The 24381-nt window shown below is 50.3% G+C and overlaps 1 protein-coding gene across 1 annotated transcript; it reads left to right on the top strand.

Moving 5' to 3' along the window:
• The first annotated feature begins 17901 nt into the window (after positions 1 to 17901).
• Positions 17902 to 21951, top strand: LOC149364782 (uncharacterized). Its single transcript, XM_089570194.1, has 2 exons — positions 17902 to 18450; positions 20101 to 21951. The coding sequence occupies exons 1-2, from the start codon at positions 18149 to 18151 to the stop codon at positions 21728 to 21730; spliced, it is 1932 nt and encodes a 643-aa protein (XP_089426320.1). The 5' UTR covers positions 17902 to 18148; the 3' UTR covers positions 21731 to 21951.
• Positions 21952 to 24381: the final 2430 nt, after the last annotated feature.

The raw sequence follows: 24381 nt of genomic DNA on the forward strand, positions 1-24381 counted from the left end.
TAACCGCTGCACCACTGCGCCAGGAGTGGTATGAGGACTCCCAGAGATCTATTATCGTAAAGTAAAGAATTACCAATGAGAGACTGAAAGCCGAGATGATAGCATACCTAATTCGAATCTGGGCTAACCACGCAAAATCGCTCATTTTTTAATTTTTTTTCAGAAATGAGCGACCATATACGGAAAACAATTCCCAATAATATACGCAAAACGAAGCTTCGATTAATGCGGTGAAGCGACTCGTACGAAGAGGGACCTTGGGCGAAAAAAAAAGAGCCTCTTCGTTAGGCCTCTAGCTCACAGCCATCAGTGCTGCGGTAAAAACTAAACGGGCTATCATTGGTACACTTCCGACGCTTACGCGCACGTTATGCCACAAGTTTTTGGCTTTCAGTGTCTGAGGCCATTATAGCCAGATACACAAAACATTTGAGACCAGTAACCCGCCACGGTAACTCAGTGGCTTTAGGATTCGGCTGCTGAGCTCAAGCCTGTAGGATCGAATCTCGGCCGCGCGGCCAAATTTCAATGTAAATAAATGCAAAAGCATCCATGTGCTCTGTGACGCTAGCAAAGGTTAAAGAACCGCGGGCAGTCGAAGTTAATCTGGAACGTTCCACTGCGGTGCCTCTCGTCGCCCGCGTGCAGCCCCGGGGCGTAAAATAATGATGAAGAGGGCGGTCAAAAGGCCTTATCAATTCTGGTTTCCAGTGTGGGGCGACGCCCGCTGCTGTGATCACCGCCGCGCCTCAACAAGCAGAAGCGGATCGTCTGAGCACCGCGAAGCGAGCCGGACAGAAGGCTTATAGCAACACTCCGGTCGCGTTCCGATTGAGCCATCCTACCTGGCGCCGCAGTTGTCATTGGAAGATCAGACACGGCTCTCCCAGCAAATAATAGTTTACTAATATACTCTAAGGCACAAAATGACAGCAGTGGCAATTAGAGACACTGCGCTAGTTAATGGCAGCCTAGATTAAACCAAGACATGTGTAATGTTGAGAACCGATAAAGTTGTGTCCCTTAAGGAAACAGTGCATTTTAGTGGTAGCAGGTGATGACTAAGGGTTAGCTTGGGAGATGAGAACAGAATTTTGCAGGAAAGGATGACCGTAACTAGAACATATAGGGCATTGGATATCCACATGGCCATTCTGCTTTATTGGATGTATGAGTGGTGTTGCTGCTGATGATGATACTGGCGGAGCTGCCATGTGCATGGATGCATCCAAGCCGTTCTGAAGTGCAGGGAAGCGAAGTACATGAGGAATAATGACTTGCGCCTCGCTGATGATACCACAGGCTGCCATGGCACTGGACCTTTAGAGTGACAACAAGATGGAAGTGTTGCTGCGCTCACAATAGTGGCGTGTCACCAATATACAGGCGGCACAGAGACAGTCCGGCGCATTACTCAGAAGGGTAAGCAAGGGCAGCTCACTTCGTGGTTGGCATCTCCAGCACTAAATCACTCAAATGTTAGTTGCTCACGACTGGAGCTGCAATGCAGCTCAAAAGCGAAGAACCAGATGGGAAGGACCGCTACTCATTACTCTATACCAGCGGCGCAAACTGCGATGCCTGTTGGGAAGTCACTCTAGTTCAATTCGATTCAACAGAGTCGCAAAGGACAAGAAAATACGACGAAAAGCGACGAACAAGAAGTAACGCACGGCTGTTTTCATGTGAGGACTACTGTTTTTTGAGGATAGCGTCAACGCCGCGTATAGGGTGCGGTGGCACATCGTTCCCGGAAAGCAAGCCAACCTCGAGAGGCTCAGTGTCATATGAAGGAGTACGTATGTTTATTTATTTTTTATTTCTTACCGATACCTCAAGGGCCCTTGGGTGAGGGCTTTACACGAGGAGTTCTAATCTATTTCATGCATGCACAATATAATGTTTGTGATACTCGAAGTACTTCGAGACACGTATAAAACTGACACAGCTCTCTTCTCTCCTACATTTGTAAGGAAAGCGTGATTACATATTGTAAGGCCAGGCTGTCTATATAGCGAGACATTCTCGCCACAATACGTAATTGTCTCATTGATGCGATGGTCCTGCTCTAATAAGAGCAGGACCATCGAAAATGATTGCGCAAAATGCCGATGCTGTATTTCATCAAACTTTTTCTGTTTAGTGTGAATGAAAATCGGACATTTACAGGGCCCACTACTCTTCCTGAAAGGAGCAAATGCATGAGTGTCTGCGTCAAAATGGTTTCTGCTCATTTCCTGATTTTTGAGTCCCTGTGAGAGGCAAACCCGAAAAGAAATAAGTGGTCCTAGCCGTACGAGCTGTCTTTATTGAACTCCCGTTATTGGCACCTACGTTTCCTGCCTGCAGAATGAGCGAGGAGGGTCTGTGTAGACAGAAATGGCCACCGCCGTCATCACGCAACGCGTGACGTGGTGCGAATCTTGCGACATCATCACAAACTCTCCATCTGATTGTGAGCAAACTAATCACCGTGGCAGGTGGAAGCTAAATGATTTATTTGCCGCGAGAGCTTGCTCGGGTTGAGAAACCTGCACACCGGTGGCAGCACCTGCCATCGCAGGGCAGTGGCGCATCGTTCAGCCGCCGCACCAATGCACCAGAAGTGGTATACGGAATCCCAGCGGTCTATGAATGTAATGTAGAGAACGACCAATTCCCCATAAACGTGCATTAATAATTAACGGTACAGCGTAATACCCTTAAGGTAGAGCTTAAGTGTCCCCCTCCAGTTTTAGTGCGATAGCACGAAGACTCCCACTGACTGATTTCGCCGATCTTTGTCCGAAGCCTGCTTTGCTTGACTTTGAAAACCGTCTCGAAGCGAAAACGTACTGAAAACCGAAGTCTAACTAGCTTTCGGCGTAACGACGTGAAAACAGTTCGTCATTAAGTTTTTGTCTGCCTGCACCTCATGGGCGGTTTTTCAAGCTTAAGCATAGTCAACCGGTAATAGTCAGAATAGTCAGCCGGTACACTTGTACAGCTGTGATTTGCCTGCACTGAAGCCCTCGTTTTGATTAACACAGGCATTGCGCCCTGTACTCGCGCCACTGCAGGTCGCAGTGACTTGAGGTCGTCTAGGACACCTGTGCAGCGAAGTTGTTGCGCCCATGCTTAGGCGTGTAGCAATTTAGACACTCCGCACTGACCAACACCGCTAGGCTGCTGACTGGTATGCGATCGTAGTTTTATTGCGAAGCAATACTACTTTCGCTACCACCTCAGCCCGTGCCGTGCCGCGGCCGCATAGCCACGCTTGACCTTTCGCGTGACCTTGCTGCGTGACGTCATACCATCTGTGTAAAAAAGTCAGGGGGCACTTTGACTGTCTAAAGTGGGTAGAGGCGGAAGCGTTTTCCGCACCACCTTCTCTGTTTCTGTGGCATTGGTGGCGTCACATATAATTGAGTACTAATTACTAAGTGATGACAAGTCACTAATTAATGGATAATTGCTGATCAATGCCTGAATACTAATTAACTGCTAATTAATTATGCTTAAGCTTCGCCTTTAGGTGTGGAACGCGATAGCGCGTTGTAGCGCTGCCAGGGAGTCCACGGAACGCCATCACCCGTTCGGCACGATGCCTTGCCCTTTGAACGCAACGCTTTTTGAGGAAAGGAAATGGCGCAGTAATTCTCTGTCATCTCGGTGGACACCCGAACCGCACCGTAGAGGAAGGGAGGAAGTGGGAGTGACAGAAGATAGATAAAGAGGAGCCGTAATGAAGAAAATGAAAATTGTATTTGAGGAAAGGAAATTACGCAGTAACTGTCTCACAAAATTCAGGGGGGCACTTTCTTGACCTAAAGTGTGGTCACTGATGTGTGGTTAATATGTTAAGCTTCGCCCCTAAGAGTGGAACGCGACAGCGTCTTGCAACGCTGCCAAGGAGTCCATAGAACGCCATCGCCCATTCGGTTCTACGCCTCGCTCGTCGGTAAATTGGTTTTTGAGGAAAGGAAATGTATCTGTCTCTCATTTGTCAGTGGACACTTAAACCTCGCCGGAAGAGAATGGAAGAGGATGAGAGTGAGTGAAGACACCGTATTCACTAGACGCGCCTTTGTTCATTCCAAACCATCGAGCTGGCATGGCGGAGTGGATAGCATGCTCGTCTCTCACGCCGAAGACCGGGGTTCGATTCCTGAGCTCGACCAATTTCTTAATCGGTTTTATTTATTTATATGGCCTGACTAGTAAAGCTAATTGGGTAATCAAGCAATTAACTAAGCTCAGTCCCACTTACTTGGATCATCACTATACGATCCCTTCAATTGGTTGCATGGTTACTAGCCAAAGTACAATTGGCCCCGTTTGAAATTCGCGCACTGTGACGTCACGACCGTTTCCACTAATTGAAAAGCGTGACATTTTCTGTCGACAACTGCTGCTTACAACGATGGGACATTAAAGGCTTCCGCCTTGAAACGGGGCCCTATCTGACGCCGTCGCCTTGCGCGGCGCATAGCCACGGCCTGACTCCCGCTCCTCTCACCATGGGCGCTGCGTGCTATGTGACGTCATACCATCTGTGTAAAAACGGGGCCCCAACTCACACCGTCGCCTTGCGCGGCGCATAGCCACGGCCGTGGCCTGACTACCGCTCCTCTCACCAGGGGCGCTGCGTGCTATGTGACGTCATACCATGTGAGCAAAAACAGGGCCCCATCTTACACCGTCGCCTTGCGCGGCGCATAGCCACGGCCTGACTCCCGCTCCTCTCACCATGGGCGCTGCGTGCTATGTGACGTCATACCATCTGTGTAAAAACGGGGCCCCAACTCACACCGTCGCCTTGCGCGGCGCATAGCCACGGCCGTGGCCTGACTACCGCTCCTCTCACCAGGGGCGCTGCGTGCTATGTGACGTCATACCATGTGAGCAAAAACAGGGCCCCATCTTACACCGTCGCCTTGCGCGGCGCATAGCCACGGCCGTGGCCTGACTCCCGCTCCTCTCACCATGGGCGCTGCGCGCTATGTGACGTCATACCATCTGTGTAAAAACGGGGCCCCATCTCACACCGTCGCCTTGCGCGGCGCATAGCCACGGCCGTGGCCTAACTCCCGCTCCTCTCACCAGGGGCGCGATGTCATACCATCTGCTTAAAAACGGGGCCCCATCTCACGACGCTACTTTTCCCCTTCGCTTGGTGCGCACGTTGCGCCATCCGGCGGCGTCCACTAAAACCTCCTCCTCTCAATCACGGCCACCTGGATTGAGCGCGCGGCCCGCCGCGCGCGCGTGTACAAGGCGGCCGTGTCCAACGTACGCCACTGCCCCAAACAGATAGCGCGCGACGGCAGCGCCTCCCGCTCGTGTCGTTCGGGCGCAGTAGGGCCGTGCCGGGTAAAGCCCCTCAAACTTGAGGGGCTTTATTGCCTAGACGCAGGAATGACGCGGTGAGCGGCGAATGCGCGGGATGTGCTCACATCCAAGGCGCGGTGTCATGCCGGGAAACCCGCCCGGATTCCAATTCTACCGGCCGCCCTTTTTGACAAGCCCTGGTGCTGCGCCGCAAGGCACGCGCCCTAACGCTCCCTGACAAGCCACGATGCTGCGCCGTACGGCAGCGGAGTCCTAAGGAGAAGCATCTGCAAGCAACACGCCTGGACCTGTCGCAAGAGGCCAGACAGCGAGGCGCCAGATTCCTTCTCTCCAAGACGCCACCGCGCGCGGCAAAATTTGAAGCGGTTGGCCCGCGCGATCGCTGATTGGTCCTTTCGGACTGCCGTCGAGTGCTGCCTTTGGATTGGCCAGTTCTGAGGGGCCACCGTTCCTCAGGCTATAAAAGCACCAACGCTGCAGCTTGGAAGTGTGTGACGGAGTGACCGAGTGACCGACCCACCGTGAGTCGAGTGCTGCTCACGAGTGGAGTCGGATGGTGTGACGTGCTGGTGTCTCGCTGATCGTCGCTGTGCGAGAACAGTCGCGTTGTATAGCTATCGGCCCCCGTGCCGATGTTGAACTATATTATGCCCTGTACATAATGTATAAAGCATTTTCTTAGTCTCACCGACGCCTGACTCGGAGTCTTCGCTACCGCTAAGAGAGCTGGCAACGCTCAGTCACGAAACGGGTGGCGAGCGCAACGGGACCACCTCTATGGCACAACATTGGATGGCAGCTATGGGATCGACCGACATCAGCTACCTCGGCGCGGTGAGTGCCTGAAGTTTTCCTCAAACGCCAGACTTTCTCTAACACAGGTTATAGTAGCTTAGAGAAAGAATTGGTGTAGCATTGCGTTAACCTTGTGTGTTTCAAGCCTAGGAAGAGTGTTTTGAAAACCAAGGGATGCTGAAGGGGTAAACAAGGCAGTGTGTGAAATTCTTGCGCGTACCGAACTAGTAGCGATATAGTAGTGTACGGCAAGTAGTTTCTAAAAGGGCAAACAGCAAGAGGCAGTGTGAACGATGGAGAGTTACAAGGTTAAAGAACTTCTCCAAATTTGTGAAGAGTTGGGCATTGATTTGGGCTCAACAAAAAGAAAGAATGCGATCCTTGAGGTCATGAGGACTGCGGACGTGACGGCTGAGGAAGCCGAAGAGGCCTGTGCTGATATCAATGAAAGGCGTGAACGGGAGGAAAAGAGAGAAAAGGAACGTCAAAGTCGCGAGGAGGAAATGAAAGAAAAGGAGATGCGAGAGCGCCAGGCACTTAGAGAGCACGAGGTTAAAATGAAAGAGCTGGAGCTCCGAAAAACCTCGCCAGCGCCTAGTCTTGCTTCGACGACGGTTCCCTCTAACGCTCCAAAAATACGCGACCAACTGCCGCCCTTTGTAGTCGGCGAGGATATGGCTAAATACCTCGTTAAATTTGAGCATGTGTGCGAACGGAATGACATTGAGCGATCCCTCTGGGCACAGAATCTGTTAGCCTTGCTTCCCGGGGAGGCATCTGACGTGATAACTTGCTTATCGAAAGAGGCGTTTGAGAGCTACAGTGATGTGAAGGAGGCGCTATTGCGAAAGTACAAACTGTTGCCCGAAGCTTTCCGGCAGAGGTTCCGGTATGCACAGAAGGGCAGGGAGTCACATGTTGACTTCGCGTTTCGTCTAAAAGCCGACCTGGTTGAATGGCTGAAAGGCGAAGAGGTTTACGACGACCGCGATAAAGTCGTCGAATGCATCGCGTTAGAACAGTTCTACCGTTGCATTGATGAGGATGTCAAGCTCTGGCTGCAAGATAGGCTAAAGGAGGTTAAGCTAGGCAAGGCAGCAGAATTAGCTGGAGAGTATTACCTCCGCCGCAGCTTGCACAGCAGGGCAGTGCGTGTAGAAAAAGCAGATAAGAGAGACGGGTTTTCAAGGAAGCCCGACGAACGGAAGCAAATCAAGCGTTGCGAGTTTCGGAAAGACGAGTCCCTTACCAAAGAAACTGCGAAGGAAGGGCAGAATGCATCTCAGAATGCTAGCGATGGTCCCAAGCAGCGAAACGATGCGACGCGTTCTTTTGAAAAACGGAAGCCGTTAATCTGCTACAACTGCAAAAAGCAAGGGCACATCGCGGCGAACTGCCAAGAGAAAGTTGCTTTTGCAACGATACGGGAAACAAACAAAAACATGCGACTGTTGGAGCCATACATGCAGGAAATTAAAGTAAACGGCAAGAAGTGCAGAGCACTTCGGGACTCGGCAGCAACTATGGACGTCGTCCACCCGTCTTTCGTCTCCTCTAGTGACTTTACAGGAGAATGCGCTTGGATACGGCAAGTGGCCGAGGATGAGAGTGTCTGCTTACCGATCGCAGCGGTCATCATTGAAGGAGAGTTTGGAAAACTTAACACAGAAGCCGCTGTGTCTGCCGCCCTTCCGGAGCACTTTCCCTACCTGTTCTCAAATAGCTCGGAGCAGATGCTGAAGGATCAGGGCAAATCATTCTTTGCCGACGTGGCGTACATGGCCCCCACGCGATCCAAAGCGCGCCAACTGTCGAGGGAACTGGACTTTGAGTCGGTGAACGAACAGCCGTGCGGCACGCGGAGCGATCAAGGTAACTTGAGTGGCGGGCAGACACGGGAGATGCAGGGCTCGGAGACTGGCTTGGGAGAGCGCGGTTTGGACGAGACTGAGAGTGATACGTGCACTGCTAGCCGCGATCTAGACACGACGCCGCAGTTAGGCGACGCGGGCTCCATACTCGCTCCGGTTTCCGCCAGCTGGCAGGAGCTGGCCGCAGTTGAAAAGGAAACGCTCATTCGCGAGCAGCAGCAAGACTGCTCAATAGCCGATCTGATGAAGAGCGTCAGACTGGGAGTAGAGAAAAAGAGGGTGTCATTTTACGAGAGATCTGGCTTATTGTATCGCTGCTACACCGATAAGCAGGGTCGCAAATATGAGCAGATTTTGATCCCTCGAAAATATCGCTGTCAGTTACTGGAACTCGCGCACGAAAATGCGTGGGCAGGGCATCTTGGCTTAAAAAAGACCAAGGCTAGATTGGCTCAGGAGTTTTATTGGCCGTATTGTTGGAAGGATGTCGAACAATTCGTGCGATCTTGCGAAACCTGCCAGAGAGTGGGCAAATCCACTGACAAGTGGAAGGCGCCGATGAAGTTAGTGCCAGTCATAACAGAAAATTTTCGGCGACTGGTAATTGATATTGTAGGTCCTTGATATTGTGCGTCGCGACCAAGTTCCCGGAGGCGGTACCACTTAAGGAGCTAAATTCTTCCCAGGTCGTGGACGCTCTGCTATCAATGTTCGCACGCGTCGGGTTCCCTTCTGAGATCCAGTGCGACAATGGCAGCGTCTTCACCAGCTGCCTAACTTCTACCTTTTTGGAAAGATGCGGCATTAAAGCGGTGCACAGTTCTATCCATCACCCGCAATCTAATCCAGTAGAGCGAATGCATTCGGTGCTGAAGCGCATATTGAGAGCCCTGTGCTTTGAGCGTCACTGTGACTGGGAGGCCTGCATTCCCGCCGCTATGTTCGCCTTGAGGTCTGCTCCCCATGAGAGCACAGGCTTTAGCCCCGCGGAGCTCGTGTATGGCCGAAGCCTTAGAACTCCGCTGCGCATGTTGCGAGAGTCTTGGGAAGGCAGTGATGACGACCCAAATGTAGTCTCCTACGTCCTCGACCTTCTTCAGAGGCTCGGGAAAACAAAAGATATTGTAGAGAGGCACATGAAGGCGGCGCAAATCTTGTCAAAGGGATATTACGACAAGTCAGCAAAAAAACGCACCTTCGAAGTGGGTATTCAAGTGATGTTGCTGCGTCCGTCGAAGAAAAACAAGCTCGAGGTTCACTGGGAAGGACCCGCGAAGGTTGTATCGAAGCTTTCCGATACCAACTACGAAGTGAAATTAGGGAGACGACCCAACAAAATTTATCACAGCAACTTGATGAAGCCCTACGTTCAGCGTCACGCGATTGTAAGCATGACGATAAATGCTGCCGATGAGGAAGGGGCGGAAATCCTGACGACAGCTGACATGAAAGATTGTGGTTTAGAGCTAATGTTGGAACAGCTGACTTTGGACGCGCGTCTAAGTACCACCCAAAAGGAGGATTTAAAGGGAATAGTTTCCGAGTTTAAGGAGGTTTTTTCGAACCGTCCCGGAAAGACCACGGTCTTAGAGCACGACATCGAGCTAACATCTGAGCAACCGATCCGCAGTAAACCGTATCGTTGTTCACCCGTGCAGAAAAAAATCATGGCTGAGGAGATTCAGCGCATGCGTGACTTGGGGGTTATAGTGCCAAGTGAGAGCGACTACACATCGCCCCTGATACTTGTCCAGGTTCCGGGAAAGGATCCGAGGCCTTGCGTCGATTATCGGCGTCTGAACGCGATCACCCGAGATCAGACATATCCGATACCGAACCTAGAAGAAAGAGTGGAGACGGTGTCGAAGTCAAATTATATATCTACGCTGGACCTCGTGCGAGGCTATTGGCAAGTACCCCTTACGGAACGGGCTAGCCGTTGCGCCGCGTTCGTTTCCCCGTTCGGAACCTTCCGCCCACTCATGCTGAGCTTCGGACTTAAAAACGCGCCGTATTGTTTCTCTAGCCTGATGGACAGAGTGCTTCATCGTTTGGGCGAGTTTGCATTGCCATACCTCGACGATGTTGCCATCTTTTCGGACACTTGGGAAGAACATCTCGAGCACTTGCGAGTTGTATTGTGCAGGTTGAAAGAGGCAGGCCTCACTGTGAAACCAGCTAAATGTCACCTAGGTTGCGGTGAGGTGACTTATTTGGGCCATGTGGTGGGGCGCGGCCGGCGTAGACCTTCCGACATCAAGGTAGCCGCTATTGTAAACTATCCCCGGCCAACCACTAAGACGGATATAAGGGCTTTTTTGGGTTTAGCTGGATATTACCAACACTATGTGAGAGACTACTCTGACCTTGCCAGCCCGCTAACAGACGCGCTTCGAAAATCAGAGCCCGTTAAGGTGACGTGGGACTCGAAGAAAGAAAATGCGTTCCAAATGTTGAAACAAGCATTGAGCCATAAACCGGTTCTAACGGCGCCAGACTTTTCGAAAGGTTTCATCATTCAATGTGACGCGAGTGATCGCGGAATGGGAGCAGTGCTATGCCAAGAAGATGCTAGTGGTCATGAACGACCAATTTTGTATTTGAGTCGAAAACTAAGTTGTAGGGAAGAGGCATACAGCACCTCTGAAAAAGAGTGCGCCTGCCTTGTGTGGGCAGTTCAGAAGCTGGCTTGTTATGTCTCCGGTTCTAAGTTTGTTGTGGAAACGGACCATTGCCCTCTAACCTGGTTAAGTAACATGTCGTCTAAAAGCGGCCGTTTGCTGAGGTGGGGCATGACCCTCCAGCAGCACAATCTGGTTGTCCGCTATAAGAAGGGAAGGTTGAACGCGAACGCCGATGCTCTAAGTCGTGCATTCTAGGCCTCGGTTCTTTCAGTGACCTCCTCGTTACTTACCTTCTCTCGCTTTGCAACAAACTATCATGTTCGAAGGAAGAAAGGGGCAAAAAATGAATGACCTCATTTGCTTCCTCAGTAGTGTGTTTTCGGTCCAAATGATTTCAAGGGGACCAATCTTATTTTCATTATTATTGTTGATTATTAAGTGCTCCTGCTATTTTGATGTGTTGATACTTTGCAAAATGGTTGTTTGAACCTTGTGTACCAGATCGTACACATGCCTCTTGTTGCAGCAGGAATATATGGGGACATCAATTTAGTTAGGTTAATTTGGATTATGGCTTCGTCTGGTGTTTGATGGGAGACAGAGGGCACTTGCTTGTGTTGGGTGTTGCCTTTTGCCGGTCGGTTTCGTAGTCTGCAGAACGACCAACCATGACCAGTGGCGAGAAGCAAGGGGATCGGAACGACCTCAGCGAAGCTGGTCGAGGTGCCTTGGCGACAACGAGGTCAACAGAGCTCCTGGCCTGCGAGTGGGACCTGGTGCTCGTGAAGTTACCTGGACTGGACGTGAACTTGGAAGAGCCTGACGAAGATGCGCGCCTGGCATCCGAGCCACGTGGAAGCAGCTCGTCTTCCCGGCGCCTTATCTGATGGCGGGGATGCTGTCATGCCGGGAAACCCGCCCGGATTCCAATTCTACCGGCCGCTCTTTTTGACAAGCCCTGGTGCTGCGCCGCAAGGCACGCGCCCTAACGCTCCCTGACAAGCCACGATGCTGCGCCGTATGGCAGCGGAGTCCTAAGGAGAAGCATCTGCAAGCAACACGCCTGGACCTGTCGCAAGAGGCCAGACAGCGAGGCGCCAGATTCCTTCTTTCCCGGACGCCACCGCGCGCGGCAAAATTTGAAGCGGTTGGCCCGCGCGATCGCTGATTGGTCCTTTCGGACTGCCGTCGAGTGCTGCCTTTGGATTGGCCAGTTCTGAGGGGCCACCGTTCCTCAGGCTATAAAAGCCCCAACGCTGCAGCTTGGAAGTGTGTGACGGAGTGACCGAGTGACCGACCCACCGTGAGTCGAGTGCTGCTCACGAGTGGAGTCGGATGGTGTGACGTGCTGGTGTCTCGCTGATCGTCGCTGTGCGAGAACAGTCGCGTTGTATAGCTATCGGCCCCCGTGCCGATGTTGAACTATATTATGCCCTGTACATAATGTATAAAGCATTTTCTTAGTCTCACCGACGCCTGACTCGGAGTCTTCACTACCGCTAAGAGAGCTGGCAACGCTCAGTCATGAAACGGGTGGCGAGCGCAACGGGACCACCTCTATGGCACAACAGCGGTCACCACGAACCTTGCGGCTTGCTGCCCGTTCGTTCGGCGCGGAAGCTATGCTGGCGTTCGTGGCATCGGGTTTGCTGAGAGGCCGCCTAGAGACTCCGAGCGGCGGCTGGTAGTCACGTTTGACCTTTAGAATGACCTCTGACGTCATACCAGTGTCAGAGATGGGCTACACATCGAGTCGTCACACAGCGGCGGCTGATAGCCACGCGTGACATTTAGAATGATCTATGACGTCATGCCATGCCAAGAGACGTCCTAGCGTGACGTCATACAAGGGTGAGAAATGGGCTAAAAAAAAGTCGAGTCGTCGCGCAGCGGCGGCCGGTAGCCACGCGTGACATTTAGAATGACCTCTGACGTCATGCCATGCCTAGAGACGTCATAGCGCGACATCATACAAGGGTGAGAGAGGGGCTACCAACTCGAGTCGTCGCGCAGCGGCGGCTGGTAGCCACGCGTGACATTTAGAATGACCTCGGACGCCATGTCATGCCTAGTGACGTCATAGCGTGACGTCATACCAGGGTGAGAGAGGGGCTACCAAGTCGAGTCGTCGCGCAGCGGCGCCGGTAGCCACGCGTGACCTTTAAGCCGGAACCGCATGGAGCGTTTTTCGCGAGCGAAAAACGCTCGCGAAAAACGCGACGCGCGGCGAACGGCCGCGTTGCCGCAGACGCGAGGGCACCCGCACGAGAAAAATGTAGCGGCGCTGTCGCACCGCGTTTTCCGGGTTGCCAGACCACATAACTCCCAACGCGATGAATAATCGCCGTTACCGCATATATAATATGCTCTTTAAATTACAGGACACTGCAATAAAAACAATCTTCATGTAATTATACAGCGATGTTTCCTCCAAAGTGTATTTATCAAACTTAATTTCGCGAACGAACACGATGCGTGAATGCACGTGGCTCCTTGGACGCGCGCACCAGTCAAGCCAGCTCCTCCGAGGAAAAAGGAGCGCGGGCGTCGACGAATTCACTCCCGCATGGTCCGCAGCCGAGTGGCGCGCGCTACGGGATACGTTGACAAGATGGCGGCGCCCTGCTCGCCCACTTCAGAATAAATACCTACATGTCACCGCTGTATTCTTTGACGCGATAGCTCGCTCAAATGGTAGCGGTTCGCTTTTATTTCACACACTCTAGCCCACGCGTAGAGGTATAAGCGATAACTAGCCCCAGTTTTACAGATAATTTGGCGATTTTCAAGCTCTTAGGCCTAACTAAATGCCGTGTGTTTACCTCGCAAGAACGACACCTGGCGAAGCAGTTGTCTAGCTTTTAGTCACTTGTTACATTTTCATCTATTTGCAGTTTTTTCTTCTTCGAACGAAAAAAGGCTCGCAATGCACCCATCCTAGTTATCAGTAATTACGGATAAAAAATTTCTTCAACACAGCTGTGATGTGCTTTGGCGTATTGTCACTAGATGGCGCTACCGTTTACGCGTGCTTTTGATACCCTGAGGGACTGCGCGACCAGCTAAAAGCGAATCCTCCGAAAGACAACACGCTGCTCGGCCGTTTCGGCCGTGAAACGCGAAGCCCAAGCCTCAGTACCCTCGGAGCGCCAAACGCCCGTCTTCCCGGGAAGCACAACGCAGTTTTGTTGGTCAAGCTACACTGCCAGAACGAGCTCGCGAGCGCGTCTCTCTCGGCCGGCGTGGCTCCGTCCAGAGTCACGTGACGCCCGCTCCGGCTCTTATTGGCCCTCTGTCGCTGCCCTCTCCCGGCGTCGGCGCGGAGTCGACGTTTTTTTCTGTCCAGCCAGAAAAGAAAGGAAAGGAAATGGCGTTGTAATTCTCAGTCATCTCGGTGGACACCTAAACCGCACTGTACAGGAAGGGAGGAAGTGGCAGTGAAAGAAGAAAGAGGGCCCGTAATGAAGAAATTGAAAATTGTAATTGAGGAAAGGAAATTAGGCAGTAACTGTCTCATCTCGGTGGACACCAGTTGATCTCCCCTCTGGATCTTGTAAGGGGAATTGTGCTAATTGATGGAGGATGCTTGACGTATTGCAGATTCGAATTGCTCAATCACATTGCTAGAGGACACTTCTGGAGTGGTTAACTTTTTATAACAATTAAAAGCACAAAGGAAGATACAAGCAAGAAGAAAACATATTTACACTTGACTGGCTCGTAGTTCTACGCGACGAAATCAACCCTCAGTCCTGCCGAAACAGCCGGTTTTAAACCCTATGTCCCCGCCCTCAGTGGGGAGAATAACCAATCAGGTAACTGCAGAAACATCCACCCAATAAATTATTCGGGAAAGAAAACATCACCAGTCAACAATTAGGAAAGGACAACACAACAAATCAATGATTTGGGAAAGAAGGTAACTCATCGCGACAAACACTGTACACATATGTACACTTTCTACCATCACAATTTTGGAAACTTATACTTTCCTGCTGCGAGCTTCGCGAACACTCTCACTTTCCCAACGTCCGGTTGACCCAAGTTCAAGTCACTTCAACCCACCTGTTCCGCATCGTTGCTCCTCATGCCTGCAGCGAGCGTGGCAATATCCTGTTGACCGCGCTTCAAGCTGTCAACGCACGCCGCTGCAGACATGGGACAAAAGCCGCAAACTGTGACGCGGATCCGCCTCGCCGCAAGCACTTGCACACAGGATGCGACCTAATGAATCTGTCCCTGAAGGGAGTTTGACCTTTCCCGTATTCCTCCACTATCAGGCACCCCCCTTATCCCGCTGGGCTGAGTATGAATCACCCCCTTCTCAGCGGTTTTGCGGAGGGCCCAGAGAAAGAACGTAAGGGGCATTCCACTAACGCGAACCGGATGCGGCAGACAATGTACAGCACCGCGAACTTCACTGCACCCGTCAAAACGCCGACACATCTGTCGACACGGCTGCATACACGGCTGTCGGCACGGACGCAGACACGGCTGCGGACACGGATTGCTAACGACAGCATGAGGCATTAAAGGCTTTTGCCTTAATATTTGCGCAGCTGGTTTGTTGGGCAGACCACAAGAGACTAACTGAACTGAAGCGGTCATGCGTTACGAGACGTGTCACGTGCATAGTTTTGTGTTAAGAGCTTCAATTTACAGAGAAAGGCAGAGACGCTGGAGTAAGCTGTTCTCTTATCTAACCATAAGCGGGGTAGTTCTCGGGGTACTTTTTACGTTTACTCTTTAAAACGCGCCGCGAAGTTTTAGTGACTGCGGCGCTTGGCTGCCAAGCCCAATTACGCGGTGTAGAATCCTGGTCGCGGTGGCCGCAATTCGAAAGAGGCGAAATAAAAAAAAAACGCCCTTACGCTGTGCGATATACGTGCACGTTAAAGAATCCCAGATGGCCGAAATTAACCCAGAGCCATCGCCCACGTGCAGTTTCGGAACATTGAAATATACCACACCATAACGTACCATACCATACATGCCACACGATATAATACCATACCACGCCAACAACAAAGAGAACAAGGAACGGGAAAGCCTCAGGGTTCTTGCGAACGTTAGAAGAGAGGTCTTGTCTTCATCTGGGCCAAGTCCTCCTGTCGAAACGTTGGCAAGCACTCTGAAGTTTTCCCTTCTCCCGTTCTCTTTGTGATTATCAAGAACCCTCTGACCAACCTCTCTACCATGGACACACCACGCAAAGCCACGCCATACCATGCCATACCATTCCATACCATACCATACCATACCATACCATACCATACCATACCATACCATACCATACCATACCATACCATACCATACCAAACCATACCATACCATACCATACCATACCATAGTATAGTATAACCTATAAAAAGTGCCCTTGCGCTACCAGTACACTGCACTGCAGTTTTATGTTCACCACTCTTGAAGACGAGCCAGATCGACACTATACTGCTCCGAGTAGCAATAATGCTTGAGAAATGAAAATGTTCCCGCAAAGAATCTGATTCAGTGCAGTTGAATATAATGAAGCAGACTCGCAACAAAAACTGAAGACGAAGAACAGCTGCATGTTTACTGAGAGAAGAAGAAGAAAAAAAAAGAACGCGTGGCTGTCTTTTAGGATATCCCCATCCTTTGGCTCCTCGTTCTCGGAAAACGGAGCAAACTTCGGAACGTTCAGCGCCGCATAAAGGAGTAGGTATACGTTCTCGTCTTTCTCATGCATGCACTCTATACTGAGAAATTTTTTTTTATTCATAGTCTTTGTACTATGTTAGAAAATATTCTGCTAAACGTGTACGGCCATAAATGTATAACTTGTCTAAAGACTGTGCATAGGATTTGTATTGTCTATGTACTAATCTGTAGAATTCGTCGATAGAAACTTTCACAAAAGTTTATGGACAGTCTATACAGACTGTCGTTGGTGAGGCAGTGGAGCGGCGCCGCGCGGCTTTGTCCGAGCTACGATGCCTGGTAGGTACCTGCATGTCAAATACACAGGGAAAGCTGTTCATAGTTCGACGAGGCGGAAGAATAGTGACAGCAAGATGCCTGTTCTGCCGCCTCAGCATCGAAGCCAGCGCGGGGAACTTGCGGTTTCCTTTGACACCCATGGTCGCTTCAGAATTCGTCGTAAAGCCGGTACGTGTTGCATACAGGGCAGGGTCTTCTATCACGTTAGCGGGTACGTCCGACACCGGCTCGCATGCATACAAGGAGCCAGTGCACTTGAAGCATGTTCAGCGATGGGTAAAGTTTCATGGTCTGCAGCCGCGTGAAAAAAAATGCTTGGTATTCTGCCTGGTATTCGTTTTAGCGGAATGAGCAACATTCGTATCTATTCATGCTTCTAGACTTCTTAGTGGTCCGGTTTGCCTTACTACACTGCGGAAATTTATATTCTCTTTTCGTGAACGTGCAACCCGTAAATTATTTTACGTAGCCACAAACTTCAAATCCCCTGCGATGCTGCCAAACCTCGCAGCGGGGCATGTGTATGCGTGGTATACTCTCCAGACCTGCGCGACTTAATAAGCGCACGACTGCACAAAGATGAACACCGAGTCGATGCTTTTCTTGTCCCATCTCAGTCCTTGTTCATTGCTTTTTCTGCTTTCCTTAGCTTTCCAGCACCCGTCGAATATAACATTCTCAGAGTTAACGGTGGTCTCATACGCGACAATTCTGGACAAAAGCATTTTTGAAAGGGAAAGAGCTTATGAACGCGATTTTTTCTTATATTGTAAGTATTCTCGATAGCAATCAATGTATCCGTAGATTTTCCGTCGGCAGGCTTTCATTTTTGTTTGCTATTAACGATTTTTCTATCGTCAAAAGCATTCCCCATTGTTTTTTTGTGGCTGTCTTAACTTCTTAACGCGAGCGATGGAAATATTTTAGGAGGAAGATTTTGCTACACATCGGAATAATGGACCGTTACCTTCAATATTTCCATAACAGTAGCTTACAATTTTCCAGTTGGTTGGTTTATTGGAGTTTAACGTCTCAAAGCGACTCAGGCTATGAGGAACGCCGTAGTGAAGGACTCCGTAAATTTCGACCACCTGGGGTTCTTTAACGTGGCACTGACATCGCACAGTACACGGGCCTCTAGAATTTCGCCTTCATCGAAATTCGGCCGCCGCTGCCGGGATCGAAGCCGCGTCTTACGGGCCAGCAGCCGAGCGCCGCAACCACTGAGCCACCGCGAGGAGGCCCAATTTTCAAATATTCTAAATTTTTGTCCAAGAGTGTTGGACATGACGGCACTTGTTCTTCTTAAGGAAGTAACAGATAAATGTGTTCAGTGGCCTCCTGAGGCGGACTGTTTATATCGACAAGTAATGTGGTCCTGGGAACGAGGACATTGCAAAATGAGGGCATAGCAAACTTTCATTTAAATGCAACGTCCTTCTTGTCTGCTACCTGGTAAAGTTTCCGTCTACTCGGCAAAACTTACTGAACAACCCTCGTACAAACGCTGTGACGCAGGATGAGGTCACCTGAGCGGATGAGGTCACGATGAGCGTGCCATCGCTACCGCGGTTCCGACACCTGTTCCTCCTAGTCACGGCGCTCAACGTGCTGCTGCTGTACAGCGCGGGCCACTACCTGTGGAGTCCGAGACCCATGACATCATGGTCGGTGAGCTCGGGGTCCGCCGGTGGCGCTTGGGACAGAGCCGCGCCCGTGGGTCACCGCATCCGGACGCCCGGTTGCACGCTGCCCCAGTTCGACCCGTTCGACCCGTCCGTCAGGCCTTACTTCCGGCGGCGCTCCGACGGCAGCAGGTGCTACGGGAAGCCCAACTTCATCACCATCAGGTGCGACTGTTCATGCGCCTTTTGTCTGACTCGAATGATCGTACCACATGCGATACATCCCAAACGGCCGAGGTGTCAAAAACTGGCGCTTTCATTGGGCCAAAAGGGGTAGGTTAGCAGATTGGCACGCCACCTACGTGTTCCGCAGATGGCTTAATTTTAATTTAAACCTGGCTTTATAAAAAGATTCGAGACGGCGAAAGTTTCAACCAATTTCATTTAAACAGAAGCGAGATGAGGCAAGGAGCGGGCATGCTTACAGCTGCAAGGAAACAGCTGTATACTCATTCGCTCTGAACATAATGTCACGCAGTGTAATAAATAGACAAGCATACCGTAATATCGTAAGGCTTGGACCAAACTTTTTATTATTGCGTGCATGTGTAATTGTTTATTACCGTTTGTCTGCTGCAGTATGATGTAATTAATATCATGTAACTACAGGTTAGCCTTTTCACTTTAGACAGAAAATGAAGCGGTAAAAGTACATTTTTCAAAATCCTGTTTTAACCGACAAAGGTCAATATCCTTGACATGTACGCCACTGCTGGCTGACTATCAAGTAGAAGGTATACCCTGTCTAAGCAAAAATTAACCAAGTGCGGAAGCCAGGGGCGCGGCGAGGTAGTGTACCTTATATTAAGTTGCGTAGTTCTCGTTTTTGGGTGGTCCTCCGATACCTGACGCGCTTCTCGAGACTTATGCTTACTTAGAGGCTCTACGTCTTCGCTAAACGCCGTCTCCTAGCGCGGCGCTCTTCACTTTCATCACCCGCTTAGTGCAGTTAATTGGGTAAGCAGGTTTCTCCACTGAGTGGAAGGACACTCCAAACCGTACATAAGCGTCACGAAAAATTTAACTATTGTCGTTACCCCGGACCCTAAGCGGCAGTTCCATCGCTGTCATCAGCAAGCAGACCACACGATGGCCTGCCCTATCGCTGAACCTAGCGCGACAACCTCACTGTGATATTGCAATCCATCTTTTTGGAAGCGACTTCCATTTACATTTTGTCGGACATTTATTCCGTTTACTTACAGCTACTTTTTTTATTGCCTATAATATTTTCCTCCGCAAGCACTGCTGTAATTGCTCTACTACGAATGAATAACCATTTGTATTCTAAATGCCGGCAAATCAAATGCTGAGGCTGAAAAAAGCCGAGATAAAATCCATGCGGCATTTCAGCGCACATTAGTTCCACAGTATATCACCGAAAAAAAAAAACGTTAATTCATCCTTAGGAAATAATTTTCGAAAAATAAAAACCGAAAAGTCCAACACCTATATATTTATTTATTTTATGTATTTATTTATTTATTTGTTGTATCCTCAGGGCCAAAGGGATTACAGAGGGGAGTGGGTTAATTAGGATAAAGAACAATGAATATAATACAGTGAAAACAGGTAGTAGAAAATAAATTTTGACCTACTCCACTCTACATGTGCTGTGCGCTTTGAGGGTACACATAAACAAATAAAATAAATAACCATTAGGACAGATTGTTAGCATCATCATTCTTCGACAAGCCTAGTTCCGAATATTCACACGTCACCCAGGCTGGTTTCATCAAAACATGTACTCAATGCTGAACAAACGAGACATCTACGCAGCGTGTGACCCAACTGATGTGTGGTGTCTTCTTGCAGGGATGGTTTCCCGGCCGTGATTCCTGAGAACCTGAAGGAACATGACGTGCTCCCTGAAGACCTCGCCTGCTTCTACAAGGAAATCTACCAAAACGAATCACTAGCTAAGCCCGACGCAAAATATTTCTATGGGCCTAGAAAGCCTCTGCTGTTTGGCAAGCCGTTGACAAAGGCGGAATTCCTCTTCGTAGAATGCGTCACGAACCAGTACCGGGATCAACCCTTTCACGACCAGTTTCTCCTGAACCCAATTATAAAGGATACCGTTGAGGATCGCTGTAGGAAGACATCTGATGGGACTCCCCACGACCTGAGCGTTCTGGTGCTCGGCCTAGACTCGGTCTCATACTTGAACTTGGACAGGCACCTGCCGAAAACAGCCGAGTTCGTTCGCGAGAATCTCGATGCATTCGAACTGCGTGGATACAACAAACTAGGTGACAACTCATACCCCAACCAGGTTCCACTCATAACTGGCCTCAAAGACTTCGAGGCGACCCACGCCGCACGAGATGGCTTCTTTGACAACCTGATTGACCACTTCATCTGGCAGCAATACGGCAAGCGAGGCTACCGGACCATGTTCCTCGAAGAGTCTCCATTTTATGGCCTCTTCAATTACTTCAGAAAGGGTTTCCGGCACTCACCGGCTGACTACTATCTAAGGCCTGTCATCATGGCCATGGACGACTCGCCCAAGAAGATGCAGGATTGCCAGCGGGTGCGTTGCCTGGGTCCCACAGTGCCTTTCGAGGAGTTGCTTGACTACCTCACTCGGTTCACGGACGTGATGGCCGAGCGCCCTTTCTTCTCCTATACGTGGATTAGCGAGATCACTCACGATTCGCTGAACACTGCGGGTTACGCGGACGAGCCTTTCCGGCAAAACCTCGAAAAGCTTCAAACTTCTGGCACGCTTAACCATACGATTCTCGTCTTCCTCAGCGACCACGGTTTGCGGTTCGGAGACGTGCGCGCCACATACATCGGCAAGTTCGAGGACCGGCAGCCTTTCGCCTTCTTGGTCTTCCCGCCCTGGTTCCTTAGGCAGAATCCAGAAGCGGCACGCAGCCTCCGCATTAACCAGCACCGCCTCACGACGCACTTTGACGTGCACGCCATGCTTGTTGAGCTGCTCGACTACCCTAATGTAGAGCGACCGAACACCACGTACGGGCTCAGCTTGTTGCACGAGGTCCCGGACACTAGGACTTGCGCCGACGCTTCCATCGCGCATCACTGGTGCACGTGCAACGCCCGGGCCGACGATGGCGTGTCGGGCGAGCTGTCCTGGTCACTGGCGAACCACTTCGTGTCGAACATCAACAGCTGGGTTGGCCAGGCAGTGCGAAAGTGTGCCGTGTACCAGCTGCTTCAAATCATGGACGTGACGGCGCTGCAGGCGACCCCCGGTGAGCGCGCGGCCAACACCAGCCATTACTGGGTTACCGTGAAACTTTCCCCCGGCGGAGCCGTGTTCGAAGGAACCGTGCGTGTGCATGGGAGCAACTTCACGGTGCTGAAGGAGGTCAGTCGCTGCAACTGGTTCTCTGGCCAGTCGTACTGCGTGCGCAACCACTGGTTGCAGATGTTTTGCTATTGCCTCGGAACGGTGGGAGAGCTGATTTGACGACGGGGTTCCCCCACGTAGGCCGTTCGTTCAGTGGCGGTTGAAGACTTGACTGCCGGTGTGAATCGACGAAAGCTGCAGCGCTTCCAGTAAGCGCAGCGAAATATGATTCGTTTGCGCTAGCTCGTTGCTTACCAAGCGGCGAGCTTAGTTGAGAAGCGTAATGGTTGGCGCGAGTTCATTACGCATGAGGACACTTTTTCAGCGTAGTCACAGCACAAGATTTCAAGAGGAGTTTACGCACAGTTTAAGTTAGCTGTGTGCCGACTTCTCTTGACGTCCTGAGGTCTGTCTTCGCTAGGAAAGTGTCATCGCCGAGAATAAGCTCGGAAGTGCTATGGCTTTTGCAAAGCGGTTATTCTTCCGCCTGTGCCCTCGTTGTAAATATGTGACTCTCTTCAAAATGTGATACTCCTCCTAGATGTAGTCGACAAGCCTCGGGAGGCCTCTCACTTCGCCTTCACAATCGAATCCACTTCGCCGGTTGTACCACTTCGCTGGTTGCACTGGAGTCCTGCAGTGCAAAAGCGTTCATTCCTGGGTTTTGCTGCCTTCTTCAGCTGTGAGATATGCAAGGTTGCCACTTCGGAGCGAGAGCGTGCAATATCTTCGAGATTGTGGCACGCCAGAAAGAAAGTCGACCTGCTTGGCGAAACACGGAGAAAAGTGTTTCGCAAGTTTTCTTTTTCCCCATTTTCCGTCTCATTCGTTAAGCTAGTGGAACTAGTCATTTTCATTCTTGAGTTTCCCCTGATGCTTCTAGGAAAATTATATTAGACGACTGTTCTGGCTAGGGGATAATTCACCGCATGACCGCGCATCTAGTGCGCCCAGAATGCCCTGGAGTGTCATTCTTTACGCGCTCGCAATCGACTCTACCCGGTACCGTGTAGTGTACGAATCTGGAGGCCTCTTTCTCTGTGGAGTGCGGCGGATTTTCCCGCCATCTTTGTTTCCGTCTTGATTTTAGAACTTTAGTTGTTTTATTATTGGATATCAGAACACCTTTGCTTTGCATAACGCTTCACCGAAGAAAACATGCCAAATCTGGTAGAGCGTTTCGTCGCTCTGCTGCTTACTGCTTCGAAATGTCGCCGTGGCCTCGTCATCCTATACATACCCTTTGGGCCAGCCTCTTCGTCACGAAGCGAGCCTTTAAACCGTAACAAGTGCGGGAGCATCTGCCATGTCGCTGCCAAATGTATATTTCTTCAACATGGTACGAATATATGATAACTAATCTCTAGTTCGTTAGAATTTCTCGCAATTTCAAACTTTCAACCTCACTTGGCGTATGCTGCAGGGATATCAGCCTAATCGCGTGCGAAAAAAAACGACCTTGGGCCACAAGAACGGTCAGCCGTTCATCTTCCTCGTCTTCCTGCCGTGGTCCTGAGAGTCTTCCGTGGCGTGCCCGCATAATTGAAAGCGCATCAAAATATATTCCCTACCAGAATGCCGAATTGCTCATTTTTCGGCTTCACCTACAGTTTTCTCGTTGCCAACGACGCTAACCAAGTGCGATCAGGGAGGCATGTTTGCCACTGCGGCTTTAGATTTTCCTGTAAGAGTACCATAATCTTTCAGCAAGGCTCACTTTACTCATTACCTATAGTTCGTAGTTCTTAACAAATTTTCAGCCTTGATCCATCCTTCACGACTCGTTCAGCCATCAGAGAACAAAGGAAATAAAGTGTTTGTTTTCCTTCAGTCTTATTGTATTCCATCCTGGAGATGGCTGCGGCTATTTATTGGAGGGCACCAAATGTGTTCCACCTTCGGTTGTTGTTTCGGCTTAGACAGCCCCTGTATTCGGCTGTTCTTCCGGCCAGAGTATTCGCGGCATCACTCCTACCGGCGAGGAACAAGTACTCAGTACATCTATCCCGCTCGAAATGAGCTTGACGTTACATGTCTTCTCCACTGCGATATTAGGCGCCATAAAGAGTGCCGAATTTGTTGTCGTTGAACAATGCTGCCGCAAATCGGCAGTGCGGTACAGGGGAAAAGACGTGATGCCAGATGGCGCGGTGAGCGCGCGGCATCCGTCAGCTGCGGCGGTTGCCAGGCAACGGCTCAAGGTCGGTCTCTGTGCCTCCTCGGAGCACCGCCACGGCCAATGTAGCTTTCCCTACAAAAAAGAATTGGTGAGACGCCGTGTCCTGTTCGCGGGATAACAATGGTGATAGAAGCGACACAGAGCAGTGTCTAGAATTTCTTCCGAGAGCAAGTCTCTTTGTAGGTTCTCTAACGTTAAGACCTTGTTGGAAATATGAGTCCTCATTTCCTTCCATATCTTATCATCGACATTTTACACTTGCAAATAAATTTTCCTGATCCTTTACTCGTTTTCTCGTCTCTTTTTATTTACCGAGAGGACTTGAAATTGACCCAGTCCAAAAATACCGTCGGTCTCGAACTGCGCCACAAATTCCCTGTCGTCTTGTTGTAACAAAAAAAACTTTTTGCTGTATTGTGCAGTCGCCTGTCGTCACGGCAGAACTATCTCTGTTGTAACAACAACCGACTGCTGAATACTACAGAGGGAGTTGTTACGACAAGAGCTTATTTTGTTACTACAAGATTAGGTCACAGAGTACAAGAATATCTGTTGTAACGACAGAAACTTTTCTGTCGTGTTTTATTGCGAA

Source organism: Amblyomma mixtum, chromosome 2 (assembly GCF_055824585.1).
Source record: "Amblyomma mixtum isolate Tamu chromosome 2, ASM5582458v1, whole genome shotgun sequence".
Taxonomy (NCBI): domain Eukaryota; kingdom Metazoa; phylum Arthropoda; class Arachnida; order Ixodida; family Ixodidae; genus Amblyomma; species Amblyomma mixtum.

What these genes read in the sequence shown, in the direction of transcription:
- LOC149364782 (XM_089570194.1), top strand. Translation starts at nt 18,149, where the DNA reads ATGAGCGTGCCATCGCTACCGCGGTTCCGACACCTGTTCCTCCTAGTC. An exon ending in CCCAACTTCATCACCATCAG is followed by an intron (nt 18,451 to 20,100) that starts GTGCGACTGTTC and finishes GTCTTCTTGCAG; the next exon opens with GGATGGTTTCCCGGCCGTGA.